Raw genomic sequence first — 13,698 nt, 5'->3', positions numbered from 1 at the left:
TTTTTATAAAATGTTTAAGATATGAATAATATTTAAACTTTATAAGAAGTTCAAATATTATAAGTATTTCAATTTCTAAAATAATAAAATTTATTCAAACATTTTAAATTTTAATAATATATACGAATTAAAATATCACATGACGGGTTATATGGCAGGACATGTTTGAGTTGATATTAATAGAAAATTAAAATGTCATTAATTCGGTGCTACACGGGTAAAATATTATCTTATTATTTTGTGAACTTTTTAAAAACTTTAAAGATTATTAATATTTTAATTATTAAAACATTTAATTTTTATAATTGTTTAAGATATTAATATTATTTAAACTTTATAAGAAGTTCAAATATTACAAGTAGTTCAATTTCTAAAAAAAAGAAACTTTATTAAAACATTTTAAATTTTAAATATATATTTAGATTTATATGAAGTTTTTTCTGCGGTGTACAACGAATTAAAATATCATACGATGGGTTATATGGCTAGACATGTTTGAAGAGATATTAATAGAAACTTAAAATGTCATTAATTCGGTGCTACATGGATAAAATATCATCTCATTATTTTGTTAACAATATGAATATTAGATTAATAGACGTATCTAATTAAATCAATTAATTAATACTGTAAGAAAATAATTAATATGAGGTATAGTGTAGGTTAAGTCATATAATTAACAATCAAAACACAATATATAATTTTAAAAACTACAAATCAAATAAAATTAACAAACAAAAATTAATATTTTTATCAAATAACTTAAACTGCAGTGTACCGCGGGTCAAAATCTAGATCTACTATAATAGATCTAACAAAATAGATGTTATTTTCATAAGTTATATTCAACATATGATTTCATAGCATAGTGTTCGAGCAAAAAAAAAATTAAAACAAATAAAACAATCATATATATAACACTTTAAATAAAAATTATAAAATAAATATTAATCTGTGCTCTAGCACGGTCCAATTCTAATATATGGTTAAAATGGGTTCTGCAGGATCCATCAAAATATCAAATTATATATATTTATCATAGAATCTAAAACTTATAAACCCTCCTCCACACACAAAAAAGGAAAGAAAAAACATTTAATTTTATGAATAATGATTTACCATGCACAATATATGAAGTTAACTATTGTCCGATCTATAACATACAAAACACAAGAGATTATACATTTATCGTACTCAAATATGCAACACATTCCAAATACATTTGCACTCAAGATATACAAATTTTTTACATAATAATTTATAAATCACAAATTAATGCTTCTTTCCAAACAAAAGATATTTCCATTGTTGCACTACAAAGGTTAGTGTGTAGATTTTATACTAATAAATATCTATAGTTATATGCTGTAGAAAATTTCGATACATAAATTATAAAGTCATTGGTTTTTATTCCTCATTCTCGAGATAAAGTATTCTTAGCCATTTACAAAAAGCGAGAAACTATTCTTCTATTTTTTCTTCATGTAGAGCCATGGCTCATATTCCATGAATAATATATAATTATAAGCTTTACGCCAATCAATACTTAATGATTCATAATATGAATTATTGTGTATGTATGTAAAGGTTCATAATAAACAAATATATAAGCTAGCTTTTTACTTGGTTGGACCATTTTCTCACATGGAAGGAGTATCTCTATATATCGATTGCGGTATTTACATATTCGACATGTTTAAAATATTTATATATATGTAGCAATAATATATTAATGGGGGGGGAAAGGCTACTTAAAAGACTTACTTCGTTTAGATAGCTATCTCCTAAAACGTCATTATAACAATATTCTCTTAGAAAAAGAACTTTATTTCCTAAAAAGTGAATGTATACGATAGATTTATACATTTTCACTTACTTAGACGTATATGTGCTGATCGTATTCCTCATAGCGTTGTAAATTTTATTATAACAAAATAAAAATACATGTCCAACAAATTCAAACGACCTAAATTTTGATAATTCAGAAAACTGTCAAAAAACAAAATCACGGAAAAGAAAATAACAAATCGTTATACAAGTTAGAAAATGTTGGTTAGATAGTTATATATCTTATTTTTATTAAAATTACCAAAATTTGACCATATTATATCTATAAATTAAACAATTTTGTATGGGGATATTGTAAGACAATTATCATTCATTTGTGTGTATTTGTCGTTGTCCCAACAATTGTATCTTTTGCCCACTTACACCAACTCGACTAATTCACTACAAAGAAGTTAAAACTCACAACATACACATACACTCACACACACAATTTCCCATTTCTTTTTCATTTTGTACATTACAAATGCTTTTAAAGCTTCATTGATAACATTATTTATTATGAATACGATCATTTAAAATTATTGTATTGTGGAGATATAAGGTATTAAAAACAATTATAATAGTAAACAAATGAAAATTACAAATTAAAAAAGAGGAGAAAAAAAGAAGAAAAAAATCTTGTCAACTTTTTGCCAGACAAATAGAAAATGAAAAAAAAAAGTAAAATTAAATTTTAATAGGATAATCCCTCCTATTAATCGAAAACACAATTATATTACAAACATTACTTTTGTAAAGAATTACAACCGAATATCATTAGAGTTATGGCCAAATAATTATTTCCGTATAGGGATACAACTGTCATTACGCACTGAAACCAAAATGGATAAACACGCGGTTGTAATAACCGGGTATTATTTTATAATCTTAGGTTTCAATTGGTGACCACATTTTAGGAAAAGAACAATGAGGAATGTGATATTCCTCTCTATTCTACAATTTTTTTACCATTTGATAGTAATAATTTTTCTTTTACATTTCTCTACATTCTAAAAAAAATAAGGAACGATAGAACAAAAGTGTTCCTCCCCAAAATTGATGAGGAACAAATAGAACAGAAAAAAGAACAAATATTAAAATTTGTTTTTATATTTTAAAATAAATAAAAAAATAAGTTTATTAATAATATTCAATTTTCTAATATAATAATTTTCATAATGTATTGACAGAAAAAATAATTTTGATATGAATTTCATGTTGAACTAATCTTAAGGCTATTTGAAAACCATATATGAATAGTAAAATAAATTTAAAAGACTCATGTTTATATTGTAAATAAAAACTAAAAAAAAAAAATTACCTTTAAAATTGTATTGTAGGTTAATATTAAATATTAATATTTAATATGACATATCTAAAATTTAATTTACAATTTAAAAAAAAAAATAAAAAATTCATTGTATATATATTAGAAGTAGTATTAGTATTAATATTGAATTTGATTTATTTAATATTTACTATATTTAAAAATATATTTTTATTGTTTGGTTACTATTTACTATTTAGTTCATTCTTTGCAGATTTTCCTTTCATTCCTCAAAAACTGTTTATGCAGATTTTCCTTTCATTCCTCAAAAACTGTTTATTTCATTCTGTATTGTTTTTTTTATTCATTTTCTTTTTGTTCTTCTAATGGTTACCAGTAGAACCTTTACTCGTTCACTTTTTTAAAAAAAATTTAAAAATCGTGACCATTATTTTCCAGATCTTTTTCAATCCTAGCCGCTCATTACTCTCTAAACAAATAACTGAAACTCTCACGATGATGCTCTCGTCGTTTCTCTCTCTCTCACACTCTTACCAGAAGACAATAATAATTGTTTCTTGGATTGAACTTCACCGAAGATAATTTTATCTGCGGATGCAAAACAATACATAGAGATTTCATAAACTTTATATTTCTTTGCCGTTCTTATAACTTTTTTACTTTTAAATTTTTTCAAACTTTTGATCTTCAAACATTTTCATGTAGCCATATTTATGGTATCCATATGTGAGACAATGGTCGAATTTATAAAATTTGTATTTTTAACTGGGACAGCAAAGGGTAAAAGACATAAACATATGGTGTAAAGTGTTCACTCTATTTACCAATATTCGATTTAGAACAAGAAACCAAAATTCGAAGTTTATACGACCAAAAACATTTTCTTTATACCCATACGCAAAATACATTTTAAAATGCTTTATAGTTTGTTTTTTTATAGGCAAACGTTTAGTAACCTTTATATATCTCTTACACCATCTCTTTCAACATCGATAGTGATAATGACTATGACTTCTAAGAATAAGAACTTTAACCTTTGGATGATGCCTACGACTACACATCTATGCAAAACCCCTACAATAAATTAAATATTAGTTTCATCATGATCTTATAAACGTCATATATATAAAGTATTTGAATGTATACATAAACAATAAAGTCACTACATATCTATGTATAACCAAATAGATGATTGATATTTACCTGTAAATTTAGTGGTCGAGAACAAAATTTTATTTATGCCCGTGCTGTATTATATGATGGATATACATAAAAATCCAAAATAGTTAACTTTTAAAACATCAATATTATCAAAAAAAACATGGACCAAAAAAACATCTTCGCCGATGAAATTGATAAACTTATTTGTGCTGAAATTCCAGACAAGGAAAAAGATCCAGAACTCTACAATATAATATCAGAGTGTATGATTCATGGCTCATGCGGAAGGGTTAATCCGTTCTCTCTATGGAGGAGAGTATTTGCTCCAAGTTTTATCCTAAATCGAATGTTAATACGACAAGTATTGACAAGCAAGGATATCATGTTTATAGAAGAATAAAAGATGGTCGTTTTATCAAAAAGAATAGGTTCAAATGTGACAATAGATATGTGGTTCCTTACAATCGTGCTTTGTTCTTGAAATATTATGCTCATATCAATGTTAAGTGGTGCAACCAAACATGACCAGATAGTACTTATTTAAGTACGTACACAAAGGAAATGATCGAGTTATTGTCACTGTTGGACCTCATCATAAATAAGTAGTTGAAGATCCTCAAAAAAAGCTTCCCCAAGAGAATAAGACAGTATAGAAAAACAAAATACAAGATTACTTTGATTGCAAGTATATTTTTAATCTTTAAAAAATAAAAGCTTTTTCTATTTTATGAGTCAATCTAATAAATAAATTTATTCTTTTACAGATATTTATCTTCATGTGAGGCTATGTGGAGGATTCTTGCTTTTTTTTTCCACAAATCAATTATATTGACATCAAAAAATGTTTACAAAATACAGAAACATTCCAATACAACCATTATACGCAAATACATGAATTTGATACAAATTCAGTGAAGGAGTGGAAGTGACCCTGATGTTAATTAGTCTTATAGGCAACATATAAAATCTGTTAAGTCCCCCGTTCGCTATAGGGAGAATTAATTATGTTCCTCCAGTCATAGACGATGCATATCATCTGAGGATCCTTCTTAATTCCAAACGAGGTCCGACCAGCTTTGATAACATAAAAACAGTGAATGGTGTCATACACAAAACATATCGTGAAGCTTGCTATGCTCTTGGGTTGTTTGATGATGACAAATAATATATTGAAGGTATCAAAGAAGCACACTTCATGCGTTCTCCAAAGTATGTTCGTAAAATGTTTGTGAGGATGCTACTGTAGCCATTTTGAGTATGCCTCATATCGCATGGGAAGAGACTTGGGAGTTATTATCTGAAGATATTTTAAGACGTAAAAAAACAGAATTGAAGTGACCAGGTTCAATTTTTAATCTTTTTTTTTCTTCACCAATTATTTGATTTTATGGATCAATATAATTTATTTGTAACAATCTTATTTATATAAAACTCACATTAACAGATGAATAAAGAAAAATAATTTGCTTACAGGAGATCAACAAGCAACTGTTAAAGAATTGTAGTTCTCTAAAAGCTTTTAAAACACTACCCCGCTACTACATGAGAATGTACCAGTTTTAAACCAGCTCATAGCAGATGAACAAAGATTCTGCAATCAAACTGACTTAAAGAAGAATCATGATGAATGGTTGCATATGCTTACAGAAGAGCAAAAGAAGGTATATGATGATATCATAGGCGCAGTTTTACAAAACAGAGGTGGAGTTTTTTTCTTATATGGTTTTGGAGGAACTGGTAAAACATTTATTTGGAAAGTTTTATCTGCAGCGATCAGATCAAGAGGAGACATAGTCTTAAACGTAGCATCTAGCGGTATAGCATCTCTTTTGTTAGAAGGCGGCAGAACAGCTCATTCAAGATTTGGTATTCCTCTAGATGTTCATGAAACACCTATATGCAACATGTCAAGGTCTTCTGATCAAGGTCAATTAGTCCAAGAATCAAAGTTGATCATTTGGGATGAAGCTCCAATGATGAGTAAATATTGCTTCGAAACTTTGGATAGAAGTCTGAAAGATATAATGCGTGATCATGATGATAAACCTTTTGGTGGGAAGGTCATTCTTTTTGGTGGTGATTTCCGTCAGATTCTACCTATTATTGTTGGCGCTGGTAGAGAACAAATAGTAAACTCATCCTTGAATTCATTTTATCTTTGGAAACATTGTAAAGTTTTAGGCATGAGGAAAAATATGAGGCTGCGGCAGAACATTATTCCAAAAGAGGCGCTTGAAATTGACGAATTTTTGAAATGGATTCTAGATGTGGGAGAAGGAAGACTTAATGAGCCGAATGATGGTGTTGCTGATATTGAAATCCTAGAAGAGTGCTTATAACTGAAACAAACTCTCCAATAAAATCTATCATTAATGCAGTCTATAGAGATTTGTATGCCTCAGAGCATGCTGCAAGTTATTTCCAAAGCAGAGCTATTTTGTGTCCAACTAATGATGTGTCAATTCTATAATTGACCACATGCTATCAATATTAAATGGTTAGTATTTCAATACTCATAAACTTATGTTATACTTTTGTTTTATTTACTTTAAAAATAAATAAATTTTCAGTTCTTCTATTTCTTTATTTGGCAGCAGAAGAAAGGGTTATTTAAGTTCAAATAGTTTAGACCCATCCGATAAACGATCGGCGGGAAATCCTGCATATATCCCAGATTATTTAAACACGGTAAGAATTTCATGTGTACCAAACCATGCTCTTCGCTTAAAAATAGGATGTCCAGTGATGTTATTGTGCAATATTGATCAACATGGTGGTCTGATAAATGGAACAAGATTCAGATTATACAAATGGCATACCATGTTCTACAAGCTAGAATAATCACATGTATGACTTTTACAACTTAATTCAAAGTATAATCTCTTATATAATTAAGAAAATAATCTCAAATAAGAATGTTGATCCATAATAACAGGTACACGAGTTGGAAAATAGTGCTCTTACCAAGAATGGTAATAATACCATCAGATTCAAGACTGCTTTTCAAAATGAGGCGTAGGCAATTTTCTGTCTTTGTTGCTTTTGTAATGACTATCAACAAAAGTCAAAGACAGTCACTTTCTAATGTTGTATTATATTTTCCAAGAACTATTTTCTCTTATAGGCAGCTATATGTTGCAATGTCTCGTGTTAGCTCTAAGTCAGGATTGAAAATTCTGATAACTAATCCAAAAGGAAAATCTCAAAGTAAAACAACGAATATCATTTTCAAAGAAATTTTCTAGAACATTTGAGATTTTATATTTTCATTCCACTTAAGGTTTTCAATTATCCTAACAAGGAAACCCTTACAGATGTATACAAGGGAAAACTGGATTTCTCGGGATAATTATTGAATACGGTCTATAGTTAGTTACAACCAAAAATAGATAAATAAAATCCATATAACTGAATAAGTTGAAACATAGATCAATAATAGAGAAATTGAATCTATAATACCATATTTTAAATTTACATCTAAACAATTTTCTTTGTGCTGTAGCACGGATTACTACTTAGTAATACAATTAATGATGCACTAATTTGGACAAATACTCAAAAAGAGAAGAAAAATATAGCAGTGAATGTTTTTTTGTAGCTACATATACAAATTTAGTTAGTGAACCTGTGTGATAATTTACCATCATAAAGTTCATATCTGTCGACAATATATAAGATCCGAATAACAAAACGTTAGTTAGCATTTCTTCGTAGATCATGATTAGAACCTTTCTTATGATCACGAAAAACAATGAGCGACACTTTTATGGGTCACTTACTAAGGGTTCGTGAGTTAACCCCATGCCTCTTTTGTGTGTGTGCCATAGGTAGTGGAAAAGGGAATCTACTGATGTTAGAGGGTGGAGGTGTTCCTGCGACCCACAAATCTGGCCGATGTAGGCCCTAATTTCACCTCACCCCACCATTTTGTAGACTTTTCATTCGGGTTCCATAATTTTACATTTCGTCGGTCTAACCCATCATTCATTGGTTCTAACCTTTTTTTTTTTTTTTTGTCAGAAGGTTCTAACCTCTTTTTTGACAAGGCTACATAACCTTTTGCTCTTTATGGATTTGTGATAATTAGAGTCACACCATAAATTCAAAAAATAAAAAAAAGGTCAACACCATCTTGTTCAAGATTTTTTTCAACGCTAATTAATATGAGAATACATATATTTTTGGATTTACCACTAAATATTCAAGTTTTGTCGAAAGTTTTCAACAAAAAGAAAAAATCATGCATGCAAAACAACACTTGGATCAAAACCTACTAATCACGGATGAGCATCGTCTCTCTTTGTATATCTCGTAACTGTCATAACTAAATGTTTTAGTTAATCACATAGAAGGGATCCTTTTTAACTATTAGTCGATTGACTTGTAAACAAAAGGAGAAGTCAAATGAGAACAACGACAATAGTAGAAGGTCTTAGACTAATTAATATCTTCGAGATACAAATTCGATTATTATTTTAATTTTTACACGTCATCTCTTAGATCATCTTCCACGGGCCTCATGGATATGGACATTGACATCATGACTCATGAGTTTGGTTGGGGTAAAGTTCAGACAGAAAAAAATACAATCAATTTATTAATTACATACATTTCTACGTATAATAACATTTACTAAAATAGTAAACGGAATAAAATATATTAGCTGCATATACCAATAATGACGAGAATAATTATAGCAAAACAAATATATATGGAATGCGATCGAAAATGGATAACAATATGGTGTATATAAGTTAATTCTTAATATGGAAAGAAAGAACGAGGAATAGTATACACAACTAATATTAGTACGTATTATATATCAACTTTGCTATTTAATAGCAAATTTTAAAAAAGTACTGTATATTTTATTCATAAATGACCTCATTAGAATTTTAGATTAATGGTTAACATCAGAGTCATTATACACATAAAGATTCGTTGAAAAAGTTTAGGTATGCAACTAATTTATGGGGCGTTTAGTGTTTGAAATGTTTGGAGCCATTGTTCAAATCATTCCACCGGAATATCAATGCAACGTAATATACTAAGGATTAGATTGAATTCATCTTACTTTGGAATCATTTGGTTACACATATATACAAAACAATACACTATAGAACCTTTCAAAATCAGAATAGATACATAACTAGGAGGTCATTTTATGCAATACGGCAAGATAACTCTCTTTAGTTCAGCGCCGTCCTTTTGTTGTCCAAAGGAACTATTGTGCGTAACATCAACCCAAAAAAAAAGTAGACCATGTCACAACTTTTTGAAAGAGCTTAAAAAAAAATGAGCTATATTTATAAAGAAGTGAATATATAAAAGAGCTTTTATAAACAAATGCTTAATTGCACCCTAATGCATGTTTCGAACAAATGTACTCTTCTATAATAATAAAAAAAGTTTTAGTGAATATTTCTATTTTTAACTATTCAATGTGTTGCATAAAAATAATTCATATTATAAATTTATATAGTTTTTTCTGTTAATTATAAAATAATTATAGTTGTCATGTGTGTGCATTCAATAACAACATCATATGTTCTTTACATAATAAGATACTAACAAACATCATATTTTGAACCAAAAAAAAAAATACATTACTATAGTATGAACATTTTACTAATTTCAGATAAATTTGGAATAGTAACATCACAAATTTATTTGTTGTTTTGTCCCAAAAAAAAAAAAAAAAAAAAAAAAGAAAAAAAAACTAGGTGGAATAGTAAGAAACGGGCAAAACAAAAGAGGGCCAGAAGTTGAGCCACGTCAGACATAAGAAAGTGCCACGTCATCTCCGTAAGTCTCTCCCACCTGTACGGACCCTCCTCCCCACGGCTGCCCCCCAATATATATAATTTGGGAGGAAGGAAGGAACCAAAAACCAAACCTTCTCTCATTACACCTGCATGTGCTGCGACCCGTCCCCAAACCCGACCCGACCCATATTTCTCAACCCGTTTTTTGCCTTTTTTTTTTCCTCTGTTTTTAGCCGCCGTCGTTAAATCGTAGAAACACACACCGTTCCCGAGTGACTGAATCTTCGCCGGAGTTTTTTAACGCCGATGACGATAGCGTCAGCGCCAGCACGCCAGACAGATCGATCAGCAGCCACTGGTTTCACCCCTGCTTTCGCTACGACGGCGAAGGCGGTGGTGACCGTTCCCGTTCAGGTTCCGCCTGGGACTGTTGTTTCCGAAGGACTAGGGAAAGATGCGTTGATCTCGTGGTTCAGAGGCGAGTTCGCGGCGGCGAACGCTATAATCGACGCCATGTGCTCGCATCTCAGAGTAACAACCGAAGAAGCAGTTTCCGGATCGGAGTACGAAGCTGTTTTCGCCGCGATCCATCGCCGGCGTCTGAACTGGATCCCTGTTCTCCAGATGCAGAAGTATCATTCCATCGCTGAGGTCGCGATCGAGCTCCAGAAAGTTGCGGCTAAGAAAGCGGAGGATCTCAAACTGAAGAAGACAGAGGAGGCTGAGCAAGATCTGAAAGAAGCGGCGACGGCTGAGGAGGAGGAGGAGAAAGTGATCAAGAAGAAGGATGATTGTATTGACGGCGAGAAAGTAACGGAAAATGAGATTAACGGAGATGTTGAAGACGTTGAAGATGATTCTCCGACTAGTGATATCACTGATTCAGGTAAGTAACACAAACTTTACGTAATTTTCAAAACACTACAAATTTTAAAAAAAATACTTATTTTTTTCTTGATCCCAGATTTTTTTTCATAATTTAAAAATACAATGATCGATTTTTTCATAATTTGTTTTTTGGGTTACATTATTGGTTTTTTTTTTTTTAGTTGAAACTTTTTAATATATAGTTAAGCATATTCGTTGAAGTTTGGTCATTTGATTCTCTCTCTGTTCACTGTGTAAACTGGCTCTCTGTGGTTGGTGACGATACCAAAAAAAAAAAAAAAATTGATAACGAATTTTTAAAATAATTTTTTTTTTTCTAAAGGGAAAAATATTTTTATTTAGGAAGAAATACAGACTAATTCAAGTTTCAAGATTTAAGTACGTGTTTCCCTCTACTGGATCCGAGATGTATTCTTAAACAATTTTGACTTTTGCATTCTTTATTTGTAATTCTTTTTTCCTTTTTTTTTTTTTTGAATATATAGTATATCAAACGTGAGATTTTTATTGCATCATTATGTCACAGATTCGATTTTTTTAGACACAATTTACTAAAAATAACCAGATTCTCTTTCTTAAGTAATAAATCTTTTTTTTGTTCATTAAACTTAATCACTCTCACGTCCTGATTTTTTTTCATGTTTGAAACATTATTATTTATATCTTTTGTAATAGAAAAATTAATATTTTAGTTTAAGACGAATATTCAACTGAAAGCTAAGCATTCAGTATAGTTTAATTTATTTTGGGTTACTTTTAACGTGTTTGAAAGAGAATATTATACTATACTAGAAATACTTTTTTTATTGCCGGCTATTTAGTGGTTTTTATAATAATATAAATAAAGTATACATTTTTTTTGGTTAACTAGGGAGTAGTAGTAAAGTAACTTTTGAAAAAAATTAATTTTATCGTAAACTATTATTACATGAGTTTTGCAAGGATACATTAAAAATAAAAATAAATCGTACTATCAAGAGTTCAAGACCTTATTATTTACTAAAAACAAAAACAAATTAACACAAACTTTCATGAAAATCGTACAAAAGTACAAAATCTCTTGTAGTTGTGTTGAAAAAAGCACAATATGGAAAAGTCACTCTGACTCCTCTCTCTAACAACTAACAAGGTTGAAAAAAAACTGAAAAGACAAGAAACGTCACGACGACGTCGTTTAGATTAGAAGATTAGGGATTCCATTTCTCAATGTAGACGAGTTGGGTATGTGTTTACTAAGTAACAAGTTTTGTTGCCTTGTGCTTTAGTTGATGTATAACTGTAAAACGCATGAAAGGTGGTATCACAATCTCACATTGATTCGCGTGTGATGATATTTTTTATTGCAATTTTCTTTTTCTCTTTGTTAAGAATGGTGGGTGAGCTCACAGCAGCCGTTGGATTTAACCAGAACCGAGTCGTCATCAATCATGGTCCCCCACGATTTTTGCCGTGCCGCCCTTTATTTATTTTTCTTTCTTCTCGTCCCGAATGTTCGAATCCCTCACGCCTCACGAGCACATTTTTTTTAAATAACTTTTTAGCTTTTTTTTTGCTTTTTGTTCACGGCCATAAAACGAGTCAGAAGTCTATAAAGATTAGTAAACTTTTTTTGTAAAGATCTTTTTTACCCGTCTTGATGTGTGTGTAAGTTAATTCACTTGTGTTACTAAAAGTCCAAGTATTAGGTAGAGACACGTGGACGAAGACATTAGACTTTGTAGTCTTGTCTTCTAACATTGAAAGTCTCTCTGGCTTTCTCTGATACATTTTACAAGGAAACTATAGGTTCTTTAACCTCTTTAGAATGGTCCATGAGAATCAAATCAAAGATCACATTTAATTGTCATTACTTTAATGAATCGATGTGTTTCTCTCTAAACCCAAAGAATCGAATCTCACATTAATTAGTTGATTTTTTTATTTTTAAATACTTTACAACTAATATTGTGTGTAATGCAAGTATATGGCCAATTTTAAACATTATTTTTTTATGGTTTTTAATAGGTTCTCATCAGGATGTTCACCACACTGCTGCTGCGGATACCACACATCAGATTATATGTCAGAGCCATGAAGATTGTGATGCACGCTCATGTGAGATTAAACCTATCAAAGGTTTCCAAGCCAAAGAGCAAGTGAAAGGCCACACTGTGAGTAATGTGTTGGATTTTGAGGGACGCATATGCATATATGATTATTACTTATAAATTTAATGTTGTGATGTTAGGTTAATGTTGTGAAAGGACTAAAGCTGTATGAAGAATTACTTAAAGAAGATGAGATATCTAAATTGATAGACTTTGTGGCAGAACTTCGAGAAGCTGGCGTTAACGGGAAGCTTGCAGGTGACTTTTTTTTCTTACGCGAGAACACATCATAGGGCTTTAAGAGTGTTTTCCGGTGCTTACACAAGATGAATGCAGGTGAGACTTTTATACTGTTCAACAAGCAGATTAAAGGGAACAAGAGAGAGCTGATCCAGCTTGGTGTCCCCATCTTTGGCCATGTTAAGACAGATGAAAAATCCAACGACAGCAACAACTCTGGTAAGGAATCGCTATGATCCGCCAGGATTCAGTCTAAATGGTTTGATGCATGTGGATGGCTTTGACCGGAAGACTTTATTGTTGTTATATAGTTAACATTGAGCCAATTCCACCACTTCTTGAGAGTGTCATTGATCACTTTGTCACATGGAGACTCATCCCAGAGTACAAGAGACCAAATGGTTGTGTCATCAACTTCTTCGAAGAGGTACGTATACACATC

At 30.5% G+C, this 13,698-nt stretch overlaps 2 protein-coding genes across 2 annotated transcripts in view; both read left to right on the top strand.

Moving 5' to 3' along the window:
• Positions 5,904 to 6,615, top strand: LOC104709786 (ATP-dependent DNA helicase pif1-like). The gene is made up of 3 exons (XM_010426345.1): positions 5,904 to 5,937; positions 6,047 to 6,391; positions 6,458 to 6,615. Exons 1-3 carry the CDS (start codon positions 5,904 to 5,906, stop codon positions 6,613 to 6,615), a joined length of 537 nt encoding a protein of 178 aa, XP_010424647.1.
• LOC104707789 overlaps positions 10,159 to 13,698 on the top strand; it is a 5,663-nt gene continuing 2,123 nt past the window's right edge. The window contains exons 1-5 of the mRNA XM_010424213.2: positions 10,159 to 10,927; positions 12,934 to 13,079; positions 13,157 to 13,274; positions 13,353 to 13,475; positions 13,568 to 13,683. Coding sequence (XP_010422515.1) covers positions 10,348 to 10,927; positions 12,934 to 13,079; positions 13,157 to 13,274; positions 13,353 to 13,475; positions 13,568 to 13,683 — 1,083 coding nt within the window. The 5' untranslated portion in view covers positions 10,159 to 10,347. The remainder of the gene's footprint in view (positions 10,928 to 12,933; positions 13,080 to 13,156; positions 13,275 to 13,352; positions 13,476 to 13,567; positions 13,684 to 13,698) is intronic.

Source organism: Camelina sativa, chromosome 8 (genome assembly GCF_000633955.1).
Source record: "Camelina sativa cultivar DH55 chromosome 8, Cs, whole genome shotgun sequence".
In the NCBI taxonomy this organism is placed as follows: Eukaryota; Viridiplantae; Streptophyta; class Magnoliopsida; order Brassicales; family Brassicaceae; genus Camelina; species Camelina sativa.
Note: the sequence above shows the minus strand (reverse complement) of the source record. Positions and strands in the feature narration are given on the sequence as shown.